The 22,760-nt window shown below is 46.4% G+C and overlaps 1 protein-coding gene across 3 annotated transcripts in view; it reads right to left on the bottom strand.

The window, feature by feature from the left end:
• Dock8 (dedicator of cytokinesis 8) overlaps positions 1–22,760 on the bottom strand; it is a 193,363-nt gene that overhangs the window by 76,643 nt on the left and 93,960 nt on the right. For all 3 annotated transcript variants that reach the window (XM_063271698.1, NM_001037793.2, XM_008760310.4), the window contains exons 12-17: positions 21,420–21,556; positions 18,896–18,989; positions 17,644–17,806; positions 3,447–3,564; positions 1,667–1,737; positions 517–655 (exon numbers count right to left, since the gene is read on the bottom strand). In XM_063271698.1, the coding sequence (XP_063127768.1) occupies positions 517–655; positions 1,667–1,737; positions 3,447–3,564; positions 17,644–17,806; positions 18,896–18,989; positions 21,420–21,556 (722 nt within the window). The remainder of the gene's footprint in view (positions 1–516; positions 656–1,666; positions 1,738–3,446; positions 3,565–17,643; positions 17,807–18,895; positions 18,990–21,419; positions 21,557–22,760) is intronic.

Below are 22,760 nucleotides of genomic sequence, written 5' to 3'. Positions count from 1 at the left end.
AACAATGATTAGATATTGACCAGCCTCCTGCTGGTGGCAGCTTTCCATCTCCTGTTCTTTGCATTGTAAATTCCCCGAGTGTTCCTGAGATGGTAATGGCTGTGACTTGCTGCTTTTTGGGCCTGTGTAGTAGCAGTTTTTCTTTTGGCCACTGTCAGGCTCCTGTCAGCATAATGGTGTTCATTTACCTTTCATGGTTTTTAAAGAAATAACTCCCCCCTCACCCATGTAGAGCTAATTCTACATGTGAAGCACTCACGTTAAATTTGGAAATAACAGATATGGCAATGCCTTTTTACTTAAGTGTTCTTTAAAGATTTACTGCCCACCAGATTTCCATCGGAGGAGCCTATAATTCTCTAAGTAAAGCTGTTTCTTTACTCTTTCTCTGCTGAAATGTGCACCAGCACAGTTTGCCGCTCCCGACAGGAGAAAAGCAAGTGAGCAGACTGCACAGGGTCTCCCACAGGGACCTTGGCTGCCACGCACCAAGCAGCTGCAGGGGGAGGCACTCACCGAGTATCCCAGAAGGCTTTCTCCAGAGGCGCCTTGCTTCTGCTGACAGCTGATGTGGTAGAAGGTGAAGAGGAGGTGGTGATTCACTGTGAGCTTGGCCGGAAGCTTAATCTTTACTTCTTCATAAAAGTCGGGAGACCTGTATCAAAAGCACACTGGATGCAGATCACTTTCGCAGAAGCCTGAGTCCCTGGGTACAAGGTGGAGCACCCGCTGCCTGCCGACCCCTTGCTCCCATGCACCTGCACGCTGTGGGCTTTTCACCTCACGTTATCCTGCTCCTTAGCTGTAAGGCCTTACAGCCACCTGATACTATGGGAAACACTGCACCTGTGTAAAACTGTCACAATCAGAAGGCTGTGTTAGACAGAAGGACTTTCCCCACACAATGGGGGAAACACAATCTGGAGAGAGGATGAGATCCCGTGTACGGCTATGACCTCTTTTCCCATCTCAGCCCCAACAACAGGCCTCGAATGTGGCTGTCCCCATCAATGGTCTGTGCGAAGGCTTCGCAGCCTCACCTACTTAGTCCCCTTGACAAGCCTGGTCAAGGTTCACAGGAAGCCCCTAAAGGAGTCTGGTGATCAGGCCAAGGTGAAACCTACCTGCTCTCCTGTGACGTGTAAACCGAGGTTGGATAGTCAGTCCCATGACTCATTTTTACTGACATAATCGAATATACCATGCTTTCTTTGGTTGGCAGACAACAAGATGACCAAAGAATTGGGCTTAGTTTCTGGCCCTCTGGATCTCAGACTGAGTGAGAAAATACTCGTCTTTATTTAACACTTATAAGTGTCCTTATCATCATTTTTTTTTTTTTTGGTTCTTTTTTTCGGAGCTGGGGACCGAACCCAGGGCCTTGCGCTTCCTAGGTAAGCGCTCTACCACTGAGCTAAATCCCCAGCCCCCTTATCATCATTTTTAAAATAGAATTATATTAGTTTCTGGAAGATATTTCTTATCAAAGCCTTGGTCATTTATAAAAGTCATGCATTGGTGGCACAGGATAAGTGTAGACTCCTCTGCCCCTCAGTTACCATGCGGTAAAAACTGCTGGGAAAAGTACTTGTGGAGCTAAAACCCAAAAACCTAGGGGTTATTGAAATGGTTGCAGCATATGGTCAGGACTCTGAAATATACTTACTTATTATGGTATGTAATAGCTGTGTACACTTCCTGCAGAAATTCAGGCCCACTGGACTTCCCAAAGATGACCTGTTGGCCAACATGGAAGGAACCAAGTTAAGAGTGATTTTGGGGGGCTGGGGATTTAGCTCAGTGGTAGAGCGCTTACCTAGGAAGCGCAAGGCCCTGGGTTCGGTCCCCAGCTCCGAAAAAAAGAACCAAAAAAAAAAAAAAAAAAAAAAAAGAGCGATTTTGGGCTCTATGAACAGGTGCTACCACACGGACAGGATACCGCTCTCACGGGGCCGTGGTTTATATGTTAAGGCTACCTACCACTGGCCGAACCACATGGACCAGAAGTGGGGTGAAGCGTCAACTGAGGCTTTAAGGGAATAATGCGTGACCGAGGGCACAGGCTTGTGAGGCTGAAAAGCTAGAAGTCTCTTTGTGCCTCTGTGCACAGACATATACAACATAGCATTCGTTTGTCCCCAGTGAGACACCAGCATCTTCTCCCCTCCCAGGACAAGGAATTAGCCATGGGGGTGATTGTAGTCTCCACTGCCCTGGCCGCCTGGGTGTGGATGGGTCATGGAGTCTGCTGCAGCCCTGATGGTACATGATCTGTCTAGTGAACCTGCAGTTACTACAGACCAGGGAGAATTGGCTTACATTTACCACCGCTGTCCCTTGGCTGAGTATGTTGGCTACATGCAGAAGGTGCACATACCCACTTGGCAGCCTGAGTGGTGACCTGCCAGGGATAGGGTAGGGAGGACTAGGTGAGTCCTCCAGACCTCTTTCCTTCCAAGCATCCGCTCCCTTCCACCTTTCCTGCTACTGTTGCAGGAGCTCACCTTGCATCAGAGAAGAGGTGGGAGGGAGGGCAGACTTTTTAGAAAGTAGATACATGGGGAAAGGAAGAAATTCTTCCACCAGAAAAGGATGTGGGGGGAAAAGCCCAAACCTCTCCCTGTCATACTTTGTGCTTAGGCATCCTCCCCCATGCCCCCATGTGCTGCAGGAGATCAAACCTAGGACCTCCATACACGCTAAACAAGTGTTCCCAGTAGCTACAACCCCAACTGAATGTTAGCTGAATTCCAGGACATGTATGAATAGTAACAGCTAACCAACCATGACATTTACTAGCAAATTCTGCCATTGGGGACCTCTTAGATAATACTATTCTAGTCTGTATTATTAGTTTATAATTTGACTCAGGATAAAAATCCATCTCCAAAAGGGTTTGAGCTGGTGTGTTTATCACCAGCTATTGCTTCATTCAGGTTTGCTCTGCATGGTTCTACTCATGCTCACCTATGTGCAATTGTGAAGGAAATTCAGGCAAAAAGTGAACACCATGCCACCCTTCAACTCTGCAGAGTTAGAATGGCCCGGCTCCGTGGGCAATGTGGACAGACCCCACACCACCTTTCAATCCTTTAAAATGATCTTCAGTTCCAAGGTGTGGCATCTCACAAAGGCATAATGGGGGAAAGAGATTTACAACTGGTGCTGTTTCTCTACCATTATCCTGTGGACAATTCTGGGCTATCCAGAAAGGTTCCTGCATGTAGGCTGTGCTGGAACAAAATATTCCGTACATCGAGCCAGATGTGGCTCACTGGTAAAGCCCTAGTCTAGCATCATCGAGAGACCCTTGGGTGTGTTGTGGATCCTTGTGTGTGTGTGGTGGACGAACCCTGCATGCTGAGGAACTCTTGATCTCATCCCTGTGACCTGACAGAGGGAGCACAGCCCACCCGGCTGGAGGCAAACACTACCCATCGACTTACAGGCATAGCATTGCTGGGGTCTTCTCCACACATAAACTGAATCTTTATTGTAATGTTCCGGGCGGATGCTAGCTTGTTAGCAAAGTTCAGTCTCTGTGGGTATACGTACAGAAGGTTTCTGGAAAAAAGAGAAGCCAATAATCAGTAGTCAATGTCTAGAGTCCACTTCTGCTCTTGTTTTAGTCCAGAGTTTGCTTTCTGAGGTGGTGGCAGACCATTGTGGGTTTTGTGAGATGCCACCATGGTATACTGTGGCCAGGACCACAGGGGAAGGTGCAGCTCGACCACCATACTTCAGACCTCAGGTTCAGGTGTTACCCTATGAGCAGGTGGCTATAAGGACAGGGTGTTGTATCAGTGGCTGTGACGAGTACATGAACCTCGTTATTAGCAGATACAGAAGACAGTCGTGGGACAGGGTTGGGTCACACTAAAAGTAGGCAATGCTATGCTGCCATAAAGTGTCTGCAGCTGGAAATGACTGATGAAGCGAGGAGTCATCCGGAAGGTGATACTGCTTTATTACTTTCCAAGGTGTCTTCTGCAACCCATGTCCACGTTACTGTGATGGTCCCTGATGATGACAACTGATGTCTCCACTAACATGTCTAAACGCGTCTGTGCGGAGAAATGGTTCCACGGTTTAGAGCACTTGAATCACAACCATGAAGAACAGAGTTTGGATCCCAGTAGCCAGGCAACGAAATGGGCATCTGGACAATGCTTGCAACCCCATGTCTGAGGGAGGGGAAGAGAAAGGAGGCTCCCTGCAGCTTGCTGGCTTCCAGCCCAGCAGACTTGAGCTCTCAGCTGAGGAATAGATCCTGCCTCCATGGAATAGGTTGAGAGGGTTGGAGGATGCCTGACACCATCTTCTTCATTTTCATCTCAGTGAGCATGCACTTACACAAACATGCATATATACTCACACAGACACATATACTATCTGAATAAATAAGGACATTCCTTCAAAGATTTGGCATATTTTTTCATTCTCAGTACAAATCATGAAGTTATTAATGTTACCGATTTGGGTCTACATTCAAACGTAAAGTATGTTTCAGTAGAAAAGAGTGAGTGAATCTAGCACTCAAGTGTGATGTAAATGAATAGCTGAGTGGACCTGATTCTGATGGACTGTGAAGAGTGCCCCAAAGAAGTCACTTTGGATCCGATGAGCCCAGAAAGCCATGTTATAAATCTAATCCCGATGAACCACTCGGGGGAGGCAAGTTCATGTTCAGAATCTCTGTCCTGGCCTGGAAAGAGGATGAGATGGGATTTCTAAGTGTTTCAGAATGTGCAGTTTCCTGAGTTAAGTAGATGGCACGCTGGAGAGGCCAGATCTGGGAACTAGGCCTATCTCCTGCCTCCCATTTCAGAATAAGATTGAAAGTTTTACTGTGTAATCTATTTCATTGGAAGCCCATCAATAACGAAATAAGATTGTTTCACAGACTACGGTCAAGTCTCACTTAGTTTCCTGTTAGTATTATGGCTGAGTCTATTAGCTTTGGGGTGGTTAAAGCGGCCTCCTACGCCTGTATTTCTCTAGTCTGTTCTACACTTTCTAATCCCAGGGCTATGTAGTGTTAACAGTATTTGGAGCAAAGAAGGTGGCAGGGTAACTAAACTGCTGGGAAAGCTTAGGGCAAATTAAGATTAAACAAGCTACTGTGTACCCTGATGTACCACTGGGTTGTCAACCATCCTAACGCTGAGACTCTTTATACAGTTCCACATGGTACAGTGACCGCCCCCCAGGCAAAAAGGTATTTTCATTGCTACTTCATAACTGTAATTTTGCTGCTATTATGAAGCAGGGTATAAACATTATGTTTCCCATGGTCTTGAGAGCCCCTTGTGAAAGAAAGGGGTTGAGACCCACAGGCTGAGAAACACTGCCTTAGAAGGAAAAGGGCTCTACTCCTTTCCCCAAATGTTTAGACCTCAGAACTCCCTTTATCTGCCTGGCCTTTCTCAGTATATTTCAGAGCTTTAGCATTCTAGGAAATCACTTGGAGAAACACTGAACTAAAGATATCTGGCTATAGAAGACCATGTCATATCCAGGAAGAAATTACAACTCAAGGATTCTTCTGAGCTAGGTGTGGGAGTGTAATATTTGTGATCCCAGAGCTCAAGAGGCACAGGCCAGAGGATCATCCAGCTGAGATCAGCTTGATGTACAAAAGGAAATGCAGACCAGCCAGGAGTATACAGCACAATTCTGTTCGACCAAAAAAAAAAAAAAAGAAATCAAAAGACAAGACTAGACAAAACCCAAGGATTTTCTACTCAAATATCTTATAGTAAGGAATGCTTTCAGGTAATTCAAGAAAAAAAATCAATATTTGGAACTCTGAAGAACACAGGGGCTGTTGGTTTGTGTGCAAAGTTCAAAGGTCATAGGGGCAAATATATAGCATTCCTACACTTTGTTGACCCTGTCTCTCTAACTCTGGGTGCTCACTGGAGACAGGATGGAGATGAGAGTCTAGGGGCTGGTAGAGTTGCAGTAGCCTTTCTAGGCCACTCTGACTTCACACCACAGTGTCACCACCCTGGGTCCGTGGCAGCCGCACACCCCTGGATTCTTGCCCTTTGTTTTAATCTGTCTTTATCCCATCCTCTTGTTGGCTTTTAGTCCCGTCTACACTGAATACTTCTCATACTCAAATGAAAAAGAATGTAAGGCAATAATCTAAACTTAATTTCAGTGGCCAGAATATTCAATGAGCCTCATATATCTGTGTGTACACAGCCCGTCCAGGAGCGCAGATGATGGGCCAGTTCAACAAAAGGACTGGCATAGAATCCGGGGGTCTTCAAGTTGGAGGTACCAAGTGCAAGCCAGTGCTTTTGAAGATGAGAAGACCACAGCCCTGTGAGATGAGGTGGGTTCTTCTCTGAGCCAGCCACTGAGAGCAGAAGACCCAACATCCACCACATCTTCTCTGCCCTCTGCTGCCTCAGGGGACCTGCCAATCTCATTCATCAGTCAGATCAGATTAAATCTAATACAGTTGAGGAACAGGTGCCATCAAGAGTGGGTAGGATCTATTAATGTACTGATGGCAGTTTACGTTAATGCCACAAGACACCTGTGTGTGTGTGTGTATGTGTGTGTATGTGCGTGTGTGTGAGAGACAGAGAGACAGAGACAGAGACAGAGAGACAGACAGAGAGAGGTGGTGTAGTGTATAATAGTCCCCATAAGCACATTTACACTATTTTCTCCCTTTCATTGATTATAGAGCTTTGGTGAACACTTTGTATCTTGATTCTTCGCACTGCAGTAGACTTTTGAAAGAATTCTTTTAAACCCTGGAATGCTCCAGATTTCATCTTTAGATTAATTGATAGGTACTGATCATCCTTAAATGTCATGCTTGGAGGAATTATGAGCTAGGGATTCAACATGCTTTGAAGAGGCCGGATGAAGGGCATTAAGCCCCTCTGGCAGTGCCTGCTGGACTGGACAGTGGGGTTCGATGTTACCACTCTCATCTTAGGCACCAGTGAGCGGGCGCCACACACCTGCCCCTACAACCAACACCAGTCAACTGTTTTAATAGCAAACTGGTGGTATGCCCTGCTTTATAGCAGATGGCCTGTACTGGATTCTCTTGGTGTGGTGTCACCAGAAGAGCCTCACATAGGAAGGCTCTCTGCTTTCTCAAAGCAGCACTGTGGCCATTTCAAAGTAATCTCAGAGGCAAAGACAAAGAGGTGAGGTGCCACTGCAGTGGAAATGCAGCTGAACCAACTGCCCCCACTAGAGGCTTTGCTGCCAACAGAAAAGTGGGCGCCCTTCACCTCTTCAGCAGCCAGAGGGCAAGACTGATTCCAGCAGACGCCCAAATGCTTCCTGATGTCAGCATCTGTGGTTCACTGATGGCCCTGATGCAAGCATTCAAAGGAAAGCGGCAATCCAGATACACCGAGAAGGCGAATGGCCCAGGAGGTGACTTTAGTTTGCCACTCGCATTTCCCTTCCAGGGAAATTTCTTTTAGATGTAGTAAGGACGGCTGGTTATTTCACGTTTACTTAAGTACAGGTGCTGCAGCACAGTGTCAGAGAGAAGCTTTAGGGTTTTAAATACACAAAGAACAAAGTCGAGTCGGGAATCTCAGAACTCTGATTGGTTCTGGTTTTGGACAGTGTTTCTTCTAGGAAGCCCTTGGCCTTGTAGCCGGTGCCATCGGGCTCCATCATCAGAGCTCAATATTTTATGTGCTGTGGAACTATTACCAACCCAATGTGTCTGTATTCTTTAAAGTGGAAGTATGCTTTGTAAACACACACTTACAAATGCTCTATAATTCTGTCACTGCCAGCTGTCCAGAGAGGACCAAGAGACAGTAGGCATCTGCATCACTTGGGAGCCTGCATGACAAACACCATGCCCGACACATTCAAGAGGCACTGGCCCAAGAGAATTGGTTTGTTTTTAATCTGCAGACATATGAAGCCCAAGAGTTGATTGTGATATTTTCCTCTTATTTAGGCTTCACTGCTAGGAAGCTTAAGGTCACATGAATAGCTTACTTTCTGAGAAACTGCCAGCAAGTTTAAAAAATATTTTGTGTATCGACTTTGCCCTGGCTTAGATGGATCTCTCTTCCTTTATTTTGTGCATACAACATATGGTGGTTCTCGTGAGACTGGCCCCAGAAGCTCATATACTTGAATGTTTGGCTTCCAGTTGGAAGACTGTTTAGGAAGAATTCAGAGGTGTGGTCTTGCTAGAGGAGGTATGTCACTAAGGCTGGGCTTTGAGCTTACAAAAGCCCACCCAGGCCTAGTCTCACTCTTTCTGCTGCCTGCCTGCTTGTGGATCAGGATAGAAGATCTCTCCACTACTGCTTCAGCTCCATGCCTGTCTGCCTGCTCCTTGCTCTCTGCCATGATGGCCATGAACTAACCCTGTGATCCTGTGAGCAAGCCCCCAGTTAAATGCTTTCTTTAAAGTTGCCTTGGTCATGGGGTCATGGTGTTTCATCCCAGCGACAGAACAGTAGCTAAGGCATGATCCCTGTAAGCTCCCTCTGATAATCTCAAGGCACAAGGGTCAAAAGCAACTGCACATACTCAGAGCCCTGCTGCACCCTGCCCTGCTGTTCTGTGAGCGTGGGCTCGTGCCATTAGCAGTGCTTATTTTTGTTTCCAGTGGTCTGTTAGGTCAAGTGCAGATTCAGAACGGACTTAGCGCAAAACAAAAACGGAAAGGAGGCCCTGCTGTGTGGGGTGAAGAGAAAGGTCCACCTTCAGAATTCAGGCAGAAGCAGTTCAGTGCGAGGCCTGTTTCAAGACAGCAGCCACATCTCTCCCAGCTAACACCTACTCATCATGGAGCTTATGATGTGTAATTGGAGATCTTTCTGTTAAGCAAGCCAGATATAGAAGCATAAATATTTCATGCTGTCCTCTTGTGGAATGATCCCACCGCCCCCCTCCTTCTCCAGTACTTCGAAGAGGAAGGGGAGGAGCAAATGTGATGGGAAGCGAACACGGTTACCTGACAACAATACACTTGAAAAGATGTCACTGTGAAACTGGTGGCTAGAAAACAACAAGTATACACTAGTAGAAGAGAGACAGAAAAGGAGAGGAGCCTGGGGAGCTGCGTCATCATCATCATCACCACCACCATCACCACCATCATCACCACCACCATCATCACCACCATTATCACCATCATCACCATCATCACCACCACCACCACTACCATCACCATCATCACCACCATCATCACCACCATCACCATCATCACCACCACCATCACCATCACCATCACCACCATCATCACCATCATCACCACCACCACCATCACCACCATCACCATCATCACCATCATCACCACCACCACCATCACCATCAGCAGCAGCAATGGTTGCTGATCCAACTCCCATCTGTGACCTGATTGCAGGAACATCAGAAAATTGAAATCTGATAAATTGATAGGGGATCTGTATCACCCTTTTCAAGTGACACCAAAGGAACTGCCAGCTCAGCACTGTTGTGGTGTGTGAGTGCGTGTGTGCGTGTGCATGTGGTGTATGCACATGTGTTGAGGCCAGAGGAGAACGTGGACATCCTGCTCTATCATTTCCCACCATATCCCAGGGGCTTCTGTCAGTCACTCCCCACTCCTATCCCCTTCCTGGGGTTACACTTGCATACACGGCCATGACTAGCACAGATATTAGGATTTGAATTCAAGTCCTCATGCTTGACAGCAAGTGTTCATCACGGAGCCACCTCTCCAGCTCTGCCCCATCCCCTCCCCCCCAGGCTTAGTTTTAAAGTTTGAAGAAACGGTCACAAATGTGCATGGGATTTTCTCACCACCGAGCATAACTGTTAGCCTCAGTGTGCAGATCCTTTAGAACCCAACGAGGCCCTCTGATTGTCCTTATCAAACCATCCTGTTTATCTCTCCACGAACAGTTGCGTGGATCTAAACCCACACTTTGAAAGTTGTTTGGCAAGAATATGAAGTAAAAGAGGTGGGATGGAGACCCATCTCTTGTATCCTTATACTCTCTCTGGTGTTTTAAGCTAGTGGGCAAATGATTTTCTGTTTTTCAATGTAAAAAAATACATCTAATCAGTTCGCCACGGTTTCTCATGCTGGGGTTGTGTCTGTAGCTCAGTGGTAGACTGCAGACTCAGGAGCATGAGGCCTTAACTTCCTCGTCCAGCACTCAAAGCAAAAGCAAAAGCATCGTCTTACTAGGCTGTCAGGACCCAGACCTCCCCTCCTGCAGGCCCGGGGATGCAGACCTGTGCCTGTGGTGTTTGCCTGCCTCTCCCACTCATGTCCACTCTTCCCCTCAGATAACCCAGATACAGTATCTCTTGGTTAGCCCTGTCCTGCTGTGAGCGGCCAAGGTTGTCTGTGGCCTGAAACCACAGGGCATCCATTCATGGGGAGCCGTTATATACCTCTGCTCTAGAGAAGAGACCTTAGTAGACAGGAAAGTTGAAACAAAGATGAAAACACGTAAAAACAGAAGGTCTTCGTCCCTCTCCCACATCAGAAAAAGAAGTAAGAGAGAGTAGTCCTGAAGGCTAATCCATCAAAGGAGAATTAGCCCTGCTGAAGACCAGTTTTAAAACACACAAACAATGATGCATTTATTCCCTATTTCCTGGGAGGCAGAGGCAGGAGGGTCACTTCAGTCCAGAAGTCTGGAGCCAACCTGAGCAAACTAGTGAGACCCTGTTTGTAAACAGTGACAAAAGCTAATAATACAGAAACCAAAGACGGCCTCCTGGGTTTCAGGGAACTCTCCCCAGTCTAGACAACTACCCATCACACTGAACTACAAGCTGGGATTTGCCTTCATTTAATTACCTCTCCATACCTCCTACCCCAGAGAGCCTTGACCTGAGGCTATATGAAAAGACAGTGTCTTGTGAACTCTTGCTGAATTCTATAAATAGGACCTATGGGGGTAAAAATAGCATCTGTCACCACTGAAAAGCACGAATTTTAATTACAGCAATTGTACCGGAGTAGCAGCCGAAGTGTGGCAGATGCAGATGAGTACAAAATAAGGAGAGTGTCCGGACCAGGCACTGTACAGCCAAGGACCGCACACACAGCCTGTCTCACTGTACAGCCAAGGACGGCGCACACAGCCTGTCTCACTGTACAGCCAAGGACGGCGCACACAGCCTGTCTCACTGTACAGCCAAGGACCGTGCACACAGCCTGTCTCACTGTACAGGCAAGGACCGTGCACACAGCCTGTCTCACTGTACAGTCAAGGACCGCGCACACAGCCTGTCCTCACGCACCATTCCTCGCCGCCTCACCTGCACACCCCATAGAATCCTCTGCTTCTGTTCCTGAGCCAGAGAGAGTTCATAGAAGGGTAGGTTTGCATGCTACTGCCCCAAAGGAAACTTCACTCTGTGTGTGCACAGGATGCATACCTTGGCGTCTCTTCACTCCCCTTCCCCAAAAAAGTACTAATGCAGAAAGAAGACAGACCTGTTGGTAAGAATAAAACCCTCTGCAAAAAAAAAAAAAAAAAAAAAAATCTCTTGGGGCGTTAGGGTCCCTCTCACTTTTTCATAGTCTTGGAAAAGGTGAACCTTAAAATGTGTGGGCCTCTGTAACAAAACAGTTTAATCTGTTTTCTGAAGCAAAAGGCAGCTGCTTGCCCGAGTCCAGAAGTGAGGGAATTGTGCCCTCAAGTGGCTGAATGGTGTACTAAAATCATAGCTTAGGAAGACAATGAAATAAGTCTATGAAGGATTGGCTCTCTTTTGAATTTTTCCATTATTAGAGAAAAAGAAGATTGTTGAATTTGGGAGCAGGACATCAGGATGTGGGCTCCGTGTCCCTCATTTACACTAGGACTGAGCGTGTTCTAGAGCCAGGAATCATTTTTGTTTCCATTCCTTGGCTATAGCAAATGGCTTGACTTTTGCCCACTGCTCATCTGAGGTAAAGGGTGTGTTAGTAAGTTCTGGCCTCTGCTTGCTAAGTCCAGTAAAACAAATGCAAGGGCTCTAGAGGCAGCCCTCTTTAAACACTTCTTCAGAGGATAAAAAGCAAAAAGCTGTCCAGTAAATAGACAAGCATGAAGTGTGTGTGTAAAGCCTCCCAGCGCAAGATTAAGTCAGTGCACGATGAGATTGAGTACAGATCTGAAAAAGGAGAGAGAGAGAGAGAGAGAGAGAGAGAGAGAGAGAGAGAGAGCTTATAAAAAGGGTTCAGGAGGAACAGGAGGAGGAGCAGGAGGGTGTGAGGGTCATGCTCTTTAATGTGTGATAGGACAAACGTACACACGTCCAATTCACATCTGCAAGGAAGTGTAATCGAATGGTTGCCTCCAGTGGTCCACAGCCAGCCTGAGGTATGGAGCAAACACTTTTCATCTGGTCTGTCCATCGGTTGTTTCCCTGGTAAATATACACACTTAGAAGCCCACTGCTTAGCTTCAGCAGGCATAGCAAGCGCTGGTTTATGGAACGGAGCTTGTATAAGTGGACAATTTCGCATACATAAACATGCTGCTTCCAATGGGAGAACTAAGTGGCTGGAAGTCGGGAGTGGCAGAGAGAATTTTCACTCTGCCTTCAGTATCTTTCATATCTGGAACCTTTGGAAGGGGTTACCTAGTCCTTAGGAAATAAAACTCAAAGAACTAATGGATCAATAAAGAATAGAGGGTGCCTTTGATAGAGATTTATGTAAGGCACATTTATGGAGATGTAAAGAAATGTAACGATTTTTATATGTGACCGAGATTACTGATCACGTATAAATTATGATTAATTACACTGGAGCGAGGACACAGGCAAGTGGGATGACACATCACAGTGCAAAGAGCAAGACCTTCCTTACGTGAGGTGTGGGCTCCTGGGTTAGAGGCTCTACTCGTTCTTTGACAAACGCACTTGACTGCAAATCTAGGTGTACACTGGGACTGCTTCCCAAATCAAGCAGATGAAGGGGCAGGCTGCTCTAAGTCACAACAGACCCTTACATGACATAGCAAAGAACCTAACTGAGGACGGATACAGTGGGGAAAGCCACTTTCTGTCAAAGGACAGCTCCTGGAGCTCCAGAATAGGGCCCTCCCGAGTGAGACTGGACATGGTGTGGCTTGCCCAGTACTGAAAAGATCCATTCTAGAAATAATGACAACTGGGTTTAAACTGGAAGTCTATCTTATTGAAAACAATCAAGTTCCATTCAAGGGCATACCCTGTGCCCCAGTTCTTCCAGAGTACTTTGGGTTCATTTCTTTCCTACAAATCAGAGTCACTAAACCCTAGCTCCCTGACGATCACTTGGAACCAGCCCTGTATCTACCCTGAGCCTTTCTCTCCTCTACTATGCCGCAAGCCTCACGGAATCCATTAAGCCATCACGGGGGCATCGGAGGCACCTCTTTGTTAGGCCACATCAGACGTTCTGGTCTGAGAACACGCAGCTGAATAGGAGGAGGCCTAGAAACAGCTAATTATCCATCAAAGAAATTGTGTTCCGACTGACAGGCTTGTTCTCAGCAACACAGTCCTCCAGAGTAGCCCAATAATTAGATAAACAAGACTTTGGAGGCTGGGCCGAGAGATGAAAACGCACTTTATGTGGCTTGCTTTAATGTAATCACTGGTTAAAAGGTCGGCATGGAGTTAACAAGCTCATTACAAACTCCGAGCCTGTGATCTGTGCACACGCCCCCACGGCAGTCACCTGATAAGATGGCCTTGAAGGTCTTGCCCAGGCTGGGCCCCAATTCACACTATTTTTATTTTGCTCCTACCACAAGGCATCTGGTACCTCTATTGCCAGCTGTGTTGGGCATCAGGCAAAATATGCCAGGAGTTGTTCCAATGCATTCTTAGGCAAATGCCTAGTCTTAAAAAATGGAAGTCTGGTTATGGAGACAGGAATGCAAGTTCAGGCTTGGACTGCCTTTTCTGTCAACCTTAGGGTCCCACTTTTGGAACTGTTGTAATTCTCTTGGTGACTTCTTAGAGCTGCTTTTCTGGGTCAGTCTCAAAGGATACCTTTCTAGTTCGATCCCTCCACAGACATTGATACTGTCAGTCAAATCCATCCTTCCTGTCAGTTGTGAGGGTTTGGACCTGGTTTCAGACTAGAGACTCTGATGTCAGGGTGCAGTCAGTTTTTGGAATAGCATTTCTCAATAAGTAATGTGATCTCGATCATCTGAGCAAGTGTCCATTTTATGAATGCTTGATGCCTGGGAAGCCTGAATGGTTCTGTTATGGTGGGCTTTAGGCCCTTTTCTTACAGCAACTTCTGTATGGTTGAGGTACCTGGGGGTAGAGTCCAGACAGGACTCAACTAGAATATATATAGTCCACAGTGAGCTCGGCAGAAGACACTTAAGAGGCACAGCTAACAAAGGAGTTACCTGAGGAGGTGGGAGGAAGGCAAGGGTTGATGTCAGCCATTAGTTCCCTTCCCTGAAGTACGGTCTGGTGAAAATGACAAATCTGACCCTAAACGTCTGGCTTTGGCCATGGAAGCATTCAGTGTTTGCACCAGGTGCATTTATCCTCTGTAGGTCATAGCTATATAAAGTATTTATAAGTTATACATCACATTCTTAAGTTTTAAGGGATTTATCCTTGAATTGATCTGTTTTTCAGAGCCCATTTTTGTGTATTTAACTTCTTTGGATTTTGTGGTGAATGAATGAAAATGTCTCCCCCAAGTTCATACAGTCAAATGCTTGGTCTGCGCTTGGTGGAACTGCTTGGGAAGGATTAGGAGGTGTGGTCTTGTTGGAGAGTTGTGTCACTGAGAGTGGCTTTGAGGTTCCAAAAGCCCATTGCGTTCCCAGCTGTCTGTTTCTTTTCTTTTGCTTGTGGATCAGATGTAAGCTCTCAGAACATGAGGACCATTAAAGAAATACTAAAATTTAACACCACAAGAAGTTAAGGCAACATGCTTTTCTAAATTTCTTAAAAGTTTTCATGTAGAAAGATACTGGGCCAAGTTTGTTACATGTCTCTTTCCAGAAACTCTGCTAAGACACAGTAGCATGGAGCCAAGAACAAGTCTCTCCTTTACCAGACTGGAGAGAAGTGCCTTCCATCACTAAGAGTGAAGACCTGGTTCCAGAGGCACGGCCTTGGCCATTCTATGGCACAACCAAAGAACAGCAGCTCTATGTTTGCAGGCCTGTTTCTCAGGACACCACGATGGGTACAGCACAAGCTGCCTAGACTTGTCCTCAGCACTGGCACATTCTGAATGGCTCAGTGCACAGATGCACTCTAAATCCTGCAGCGATGTGATTAAAGGATAATGTCTGTAGTAAATGACTCCTGTGGGTGATTAAATGCTGGGGTGGGGGGGGCAGTTGGATAGCTATAGAATTCATTTGGTACAAGTTTATTCCCATGCCACGAGCGTCCTCTTCCAATTAAAGGATAGGTTTCCACAGAGATGGAGACAGCATCGGTAAGCAAACATGGTCATCCTTCATCTTCCTCCATGGGGTGGGGAATGGAATCACTACTTTCTATAAATACTTGGCTCTTTAAGGAGGGAGACTCAAGGCTGATTTGGTGTTGAAGAAAATGAGGATTTGCTCCAGGAAGGATGAAGTTGGGGGTCCTGTTGCCTCACCAGCACCAGAAGGAAGAGCTCCATTTCTTACTGTGCGACACTTGAGCGTGCTTCTCATGGTTACTTAGCTCAGTGGTCACCTGTCCTTTCCAGGCCTCACGTTAGGAAACCTGTAAGATATATGTGTGGTGGGCACGGGTGGGCTCTAAAACTCCTCGCATGTCACATAGGAAAGTGTGGGTGAGGAACTGGAGAGATGAGAGCTCCCATGCACTGCTGGGAGGATAGATAATCATTTTTGGGGGGTTGGAGGGAGAAACGATATAAAAGTTACTAAAAACAAATGTCTCCTGTAACCCAGCAATGTACTGTTAGGCATATTCCTAGGGAAACTTTTCACACACATTCACAGAGGGACAAGGTAAAAATCTGTCACTGGGCAGGACGAGTAAAAACTACCAATGCTGAGGCGTGGTGAGATGCCTGGGCAGTTGAAAGCACTGGTGGCTCTTCCAGACAAACCATGTTCCATTCCCAGGACCCATGTGGATGCTCCTAATGCTCTGTCACTCTAGTCTGGGGGAACTGCCCTCTCTGGCCTTCATGAGCACCAGACATCCACGTGGTGCATAGACATCTATGTAGGCAGGACACAAATGCACATAAAACTAAATAAATTTAAAAGGAAAGCCGCAAGTGTTAGGGTGGAGAGATAGCACTCCCTAGAGAGATAGCTTGTAAACATGAAAACCCGGGCTTGACACCCTCTCCCCTACCATGGAAAACCCAAGCATGGCGTCATTAGTTTATAATACGAATGCTGGGAATTCAGAAATAAGAGAACCACTGAGCAGAAAGTCTACTCTAATTTGTGAGCCCAGGCCCCAGTGAAAGACCTTGTCTCAATAAACAAGGTGTGTAGCTCCTGAAATTGACCTCTGGCTTACACACACACACACACACACACACACACACACACACACTCACACACACACACACACACACACGCACACTTACACCCACGAATACTTAACAAAAGCCAAGTGGAAATATATGAATATAAACATAACAGCATTAGTATGCAGAGATTCGTACGTGAGGCGAATCATGTACACTCAACCATGACGTGAGGCGGTCCTCTGTACAGCTGTACAGCCCTCCACCATGAGCCACTGCCACGTCTCCCACTCTCAAATGAGCTATATTCCCCTCAAGCTGTGAGTCAATGGAGTCCCTCACTCCCCCTCCCTCCGCCCTTCCCTTTTTCCCTCCTTCCTTAAGTTGCTTCTTGTCTGGTGTTTGGTTTAGCCACTTGGAAAGGAAGCACCATAGGCAGCAAGGCGCAGCTCTGTGAGGTCAGAAAGACCTGACGAGGTATTTTATATGGAAAGCAAAGTCCACAAAGTGTCCCTGATGGACAGTAGAGAAGTGATGTTCGATTTGGCACTTGGCCCCACATTTGAAAGCAGGAAGCCTCTGGAAATAAACAAGAGCACATCCGCAACAGTGCTTTGGGTAGAGGAGCACCGTCAGAGGCCCCTTAAATTCCCTGAGAGTCAGGGCACAAGACTGCTTAGGAAGCAGAGCAGTCTCACCTTCGGTTGTACAGGATCTCACTCTTTCGCCATTCGGTACGGTAGCCATGGCACTTACAAGTAAATTAGTTGAAACAAAGTAAGATGGCACTTTTATTTTGTCTATTGTATTAGCGGAACACACTAAAACATTGGGCACCAGCTGGGGACTATTTCTGTCACTGACTTAGGTTTTTGCTGGATAGAGCTGGGTTTTCAATGGAAAACCTGTGTGTTCCAGTCATGTTCCTCTTGTCCTTAAAGACTTTCTGCATGGGAGAAAGCCAGGCGATAGGTTTGGTTTTCTTTCCGTTTTCCTTCTTTTCATTTGTGGTGAGAATATACCCAGTAGACTCTATTGCAATTATGACTGAAAAAAATGCATCTTTATCACAGAGCATTGGGCAAAACATCTCTGGAAGCGACCTCGCTGTCCTCTATGGTTCCAAGCCATCGAATTTAGTTTCCCCTCAAACTCAGGAAGAAGGAAGAGAGACTGGATTTGGAGAGAGCGAGTGTACTATCCAAACAAGGGCCCGCATTTCTCACCTGTACACGGTGTGGGGAACATACACTTCCCGGATTGGAAATTCCAAAATCTCCTTGTGGGGACGCGTCCGATTTTCAGGGAAGGGTTTGACCGGCAGCATCTCGGGTGTCAGGCAGCAGTTCATCACGTCAGGAGCTGGGGCTATCTCCAGCCTAAGTGAGCCTAGAGCAAGCCAGGAGGGGGTGGGGTTACTGAAATCTGTCAAGAAGGAACCCTGGGTTACCATGTTGTAGGTAAGCTGTGGGAACATAGGTGTTTTGGAATTCCCAGATAATTTCCTATAATTTGAGATTTTTAAAAGCCTGCTTGCTATCACTTTTGAGATTAGCATTTTATAAAACCAAAGTAAGGATTTATACAATGAGTAGGAGCTGACTAGAAGGGTCTATATATGGTTAAAAAATGTTCAGGTATTGGTAGCAGTAAAAATCGGTCTTTGGATTGAGGTCTTTCACCTTGGGTGTCAGAGAAATATAGACACAGCATATGCTATATTGAAATAGCATATGGTGTTCACTTGAGGATAAATGTGCTTTCACCTACCAAATCGTCCCGCTCTCTTTAAATACCAGACTCCCATATAACATTTTGTGTGATAAAGGGCTGTTGGTATGTTCCAATGATCACTGGGTTATCTGAGAGACCGAATCTAAAGCACACTATTTGTAGAATACAACCTTTATGAATGAGAAACCATTAATAGATTTGTCAAAAATGCACAGCAATTCAGATTCTTAACTTCAAACGCAAAAAACCCATATCGCCCTCAGCAGTTTTAACAAGAAATGTCAATCACAAACAGTTTGGGCACTGTTCAAGAGTGTCACAGCTGACTTCTGCTGACAACTTGACACAAACCTAGAATCACCTGGGGAGTAGACCCCTCAAGGGAAGAACTGTCAGGATCAAACTGGCCCATGGCCATGCCTGTGAAGTACTTTCTTGATTGTTAATTAGTGTGGGAGGGCACACCCTGTTGAGGGCAGGAACACCCTCAGGCAGGCGGGCCTGGGCTGCAGAAGACAGGCAGTTGAACACGACCCTGGAAGCAAGCCAGTAAGCAGCATTCTTCCATTGCTTCAGTTCCTGACAGGAGGATCATCTTGGACTCCTACCTTCCTTCCCTGATGGACCACAATGTGAAAGAGTAAAGCCAAGTAAGCCCTTCCCTCCTCCCGGTGGCCTTTGATCAGCACTGTACCATAGCAACAGAAGCGGACTAGACTAGAGGTGCTGAGAAGCCAAGCACACCTGGGATGGATTTCACTCTTCGCTGTAGGGACGAAGATCTCTTGTAGTCAGCTAAAAACTTGAACAAGTCTTCATCACTAAGGCGATCTCCCTCCTGCCAAGAGACGCTTGCAGTTAGTGGGGAGGTTCTATCGATTCCTGGACTGGGACGAGCTATTTCTAAGACTTCCCCCTGAAAGCCATTTAAAGATGATTGCGTTTGCATGTTCTTTCTCTCTTTATTTTCCTTCCCTCTGCTCTCCTCTCTTCTTCCCTCCCTCCCTCCCTCCCTCCTTCTTTTCTCTTTCCTGAGATATAGTCCCACTAAGTAACTCAAGCTGACCTCAAACTTGCAATCCTCCTGTCTCAGTCTCCTGAGTTCCACCACACTTGACTTATCTAGTCTAACAAGTCTTTCATAGAAATTAGTGAGCCAGGCAGCTCTGAAGTCACTTAGTGCAAGCACTACCGCCCTGCGCTCTTCTCAGCCAATCACTCATCAGCACTGCTGCAGGCAGAGCCTCCACTGCTCTCCTAGGCAGCCGGCTGACCTTGAGGAAGCAAGGTCACATTCGGCTGTCTTGTGATGGCGATGAGCAGAAACTCCTTTTAGTCCCTGAAACAATGCTGAACAAGCCCACTCCTTCAGAGATTCGAAAGTGGGAAAGGCGTCTTTTCTTTCTGATTTCATTGCCTTTGTCTTGAATGAGGAAGGTATGTGTAAGCCCCGCCCTCTACATGCCTACCATGGGAAGTGTTCAGCCAGGGGCACACCTGTGGCAGAGGCCACGCAGGACGAACTGCAGTGAGCACGTGAGTTTCCTGGAGACAAGCCACTGATTTTGCACGGCTGTAATGGATGTACAGGAGAGGCACAGCCACACGGGGATTGTCCCTAGATCGCCTCTTGCTACTGCTGTGCCTTCTCATGTCTGTCATTGCCACATTCCTCTTGTATCTAGCATGGTGTGAATGGGCCTGGAGAGACTGTCACCTCCTGCCTACAGTCTAGTGTGACTGCTTCATGAGAGGCAGCCCACCCAATCTATTGGGCAATTTTCCTGCAGATCAAAATGAAGATGGACTTTCATAGAATAATGCTCTTTCAGTGAATTGGTAATTTTTACAGAATCCCTGGTTTGATTTAAATAGCTTCAGGAAGCTGGGGTACTTGATGGGGAAGAGTCAGGAGATGGTTTAGGTGGTTTTGCCTGGAACACATGATAAAGACAGAACTAAGAGTAGGATGTGTCCCCCTCTCTGTAGTGAGGGTCATACAGGCTAGAAACAGGGCACGGTCAGTTCTCATGCCTTGCAAACACATAGTCAGTGTGCAAAGGGAGGTCTGAGGCAGATTAAAGCTTAAGCAAAGCACTGCAGGTTGGGTCTGAGTCCCTTGACCTTGTGACCTAAGGCCATCATCACAGGTTTTGGTGTGCACTATGAAAGGACATTGCTAGGAACAGAAAGTAAACTGGTCCTATTGTGAGGATAAGAGCAGAGAACAGATGACTGTAAGACATGAGATAAGTGATTTGTTTCTTGGTAAATACAAACTGTCATCAGCTAACAGAGAAAACTAGCTACAACACACTTGGCTTGCTTAATCTTCGTTAATCAATGACAAAAGAATTATTGCCTTGAGGTTAGGATGAATTTGTGGAGAGAAACATAGATGAGAAATGTTCGGTTAGGTGTGGGTTTCAAAAGAATATTTAATCGGTAATCATGTTGTGATCTCCCTTTGTGTAGTGGTTTTAGTCTGTTTCTGAAGAATATGTTTTTGTGATGGTTGTTTTTGGAGAATAGGTTACTTGTGGCTATGAGGTGACCTTTTTTCTTACATAAAGAATTTTTGTCTTAGGTGATACAAAAAGGCTAAAAGAAAAGATAAAGTTGTTGGAGGCTTGCTTCATCTACTGTGTGTGTGTGTGTGTGTGTGCGCGCGCGTGCGCGCACGCGCTCGCGTGTATGTATGTATGTCCCCTCCCCCCACCCCTTTTCACAGGCCCCAGAGAATTAAGTTTTGCTCCCTCAGAGAAAAGGTCTGCTGTGATTAGCCACCAGCTCCACACAGTTCCTGACTGTGGAGGATGACCCTTTGGCACATCTGCATATGTCCTAATCTTTGTAACAACCCAGCTGAACAGATGTGATGGTTTGCATATGCTTGGCCCAGGGAGTGGCACTATTAGAAGGTGTGGCCTTGTTGGAGGAAGTGTGTCACTGTAAGGGTGGGCTTGGGGACCCTCCTCCTAGCTGCCTGGGTATGCTCAGTCTGTTCCTGGCTTCCTTCAGATGAAGATGTAATGCTGATGTTCCCGCCTTGATGATAACGGACTGAGCCTCTGAACCTGTAAGCCAGCCCTAATTAAATGTTATCCTTTATAAAACTTACATTGGTCATGGTATCTGTTCACAGCAATAAAACCCTAACTAAGAGTACAGACCACACTAACTTCTCTGATTACATTACACCACTCCTTTGGATCTAACACCCTCACCAATACAACCAAATTCAACTGCACTGTAACAAAACAGATACCTGCTTGAAGAAGATGTTAGTGGCCAAGGTGGTGGTTTTGAAGTTGGATCCAACTCCATTTTCCTCAAAGGAGAGGGTTCTCTCAGAAGGCCTCCTGGACTGGGACAAACTCCTCCTCTCCCCCACAGAGTTTCTCCCTTGAGGAAAGCAACTGTTATTCTTCGATGTCAGAACACACACCAGTTATTGCTGATCCCAGCCATCCCTCCACAGGGCTCATCCTTCCTTAGTCCCCCTCCTCAAGTCCCTAATATTCTTACTAGAGTAGAGAGAGGCCTGCTCTAAACCCTTCCTGCAGGAGAACAGAGCTGGCCGGGTGTCATCCTGCAAGAGTCTGGAGCTCAGCCAGAACAGGGTCTGCTGAGAGGCTATTGAGTCAGCCCAGTGTTTGCTTTGCTTTTACACTTGTGTTCCCCTGGGAGAGCACACACTCACGCATCCCTGAAGGCACTGGGGACTCAAACCAGCTTGTGCACATTCTGGATCCAGTTTGCCTCTGTTCCAGTGTGGATCAAGCAACAGAAGTGCCCTGGCTGACCTTTTCACTGGAAACCAGACAGGGCTGAGGCTCTCAAACTATAGCTTCCTCCTTTCTTTTGAAGAACCAGGTTGAAATCTTGTGTCTTATTTTCTGTAAGCCTAGGGGTTCTGTTATGAATTGTCCACTGCCTAGAAAGCACAGCTCTTAAATGTTCTATTATGCCCAATTCTCATGCTGATAAGAGCTACCATTGGCTACCTAAACTCCCTGTCTCTGGTTATGTCTTAGGAATTCAGCTTCAGTGCTTAAGTTAACTATCCTTTACTTGGACCTAACATCTTGGCAAGCCCTCTGCCTGAATTACTTGGACTTGCAGTACCTACCGAGCTCCTCCACACTTTGTAACAAATCAATAAATAGAACAGTCGCTTTAGAAAGACTGGCTGTGAAGGTCAGCAGGGGTGAAGTTTACTGACAAATCAGAATGAATGCAGTTCTGTCTGGGGATTATGCAACAGTAACGCCAGGAAAGCAGCAACAACAGTAACAACCTCCCTGGCCTCCACCCCTGCAAAAGGCAACATTTCAGAACTGGCAGAGCCAAAGAATGTGTGAAACATCCAAGGGTAGACTCAGATATTTGCGGAATATGAAAGTGCTTGGGAAAACAGAAACTCCACCAGGGCATGGGTCTACTTGGAAACTACAGTCACCTGGACATTATAGACATGACTGGTTCGCATTTATGGAGAGGCATGAAAAGGGGTCTCTGTAAGTTAGAACAGTAACTACTGCCTACTTTTGGTGCTCACTCCCATTCTACCTGGCCAAATAGACTTTGGGAGACCAGGGATTTTGCT

This window comes from Rattus norvegicus, chromosome 1 (genome assembly GCF_036323735.1).
Source record: "Rattus norvegicus strain BN/NHsdMcwi chromosome 1, GRCr8, whole genome shotgun sequence".
Classification (NCBI taxonomy): domain Eukaryota; kingdom Metazoa; phylum Chordata; class Mammalia; order Rodentia; family Muridae; genus Rattus; species Rattus norvegicus.
The sequence above is the reverse complement of the archived record's forward strand: the minus strand, read 5'-3'. Positions and strand labels throughout refer to the sequence as shown.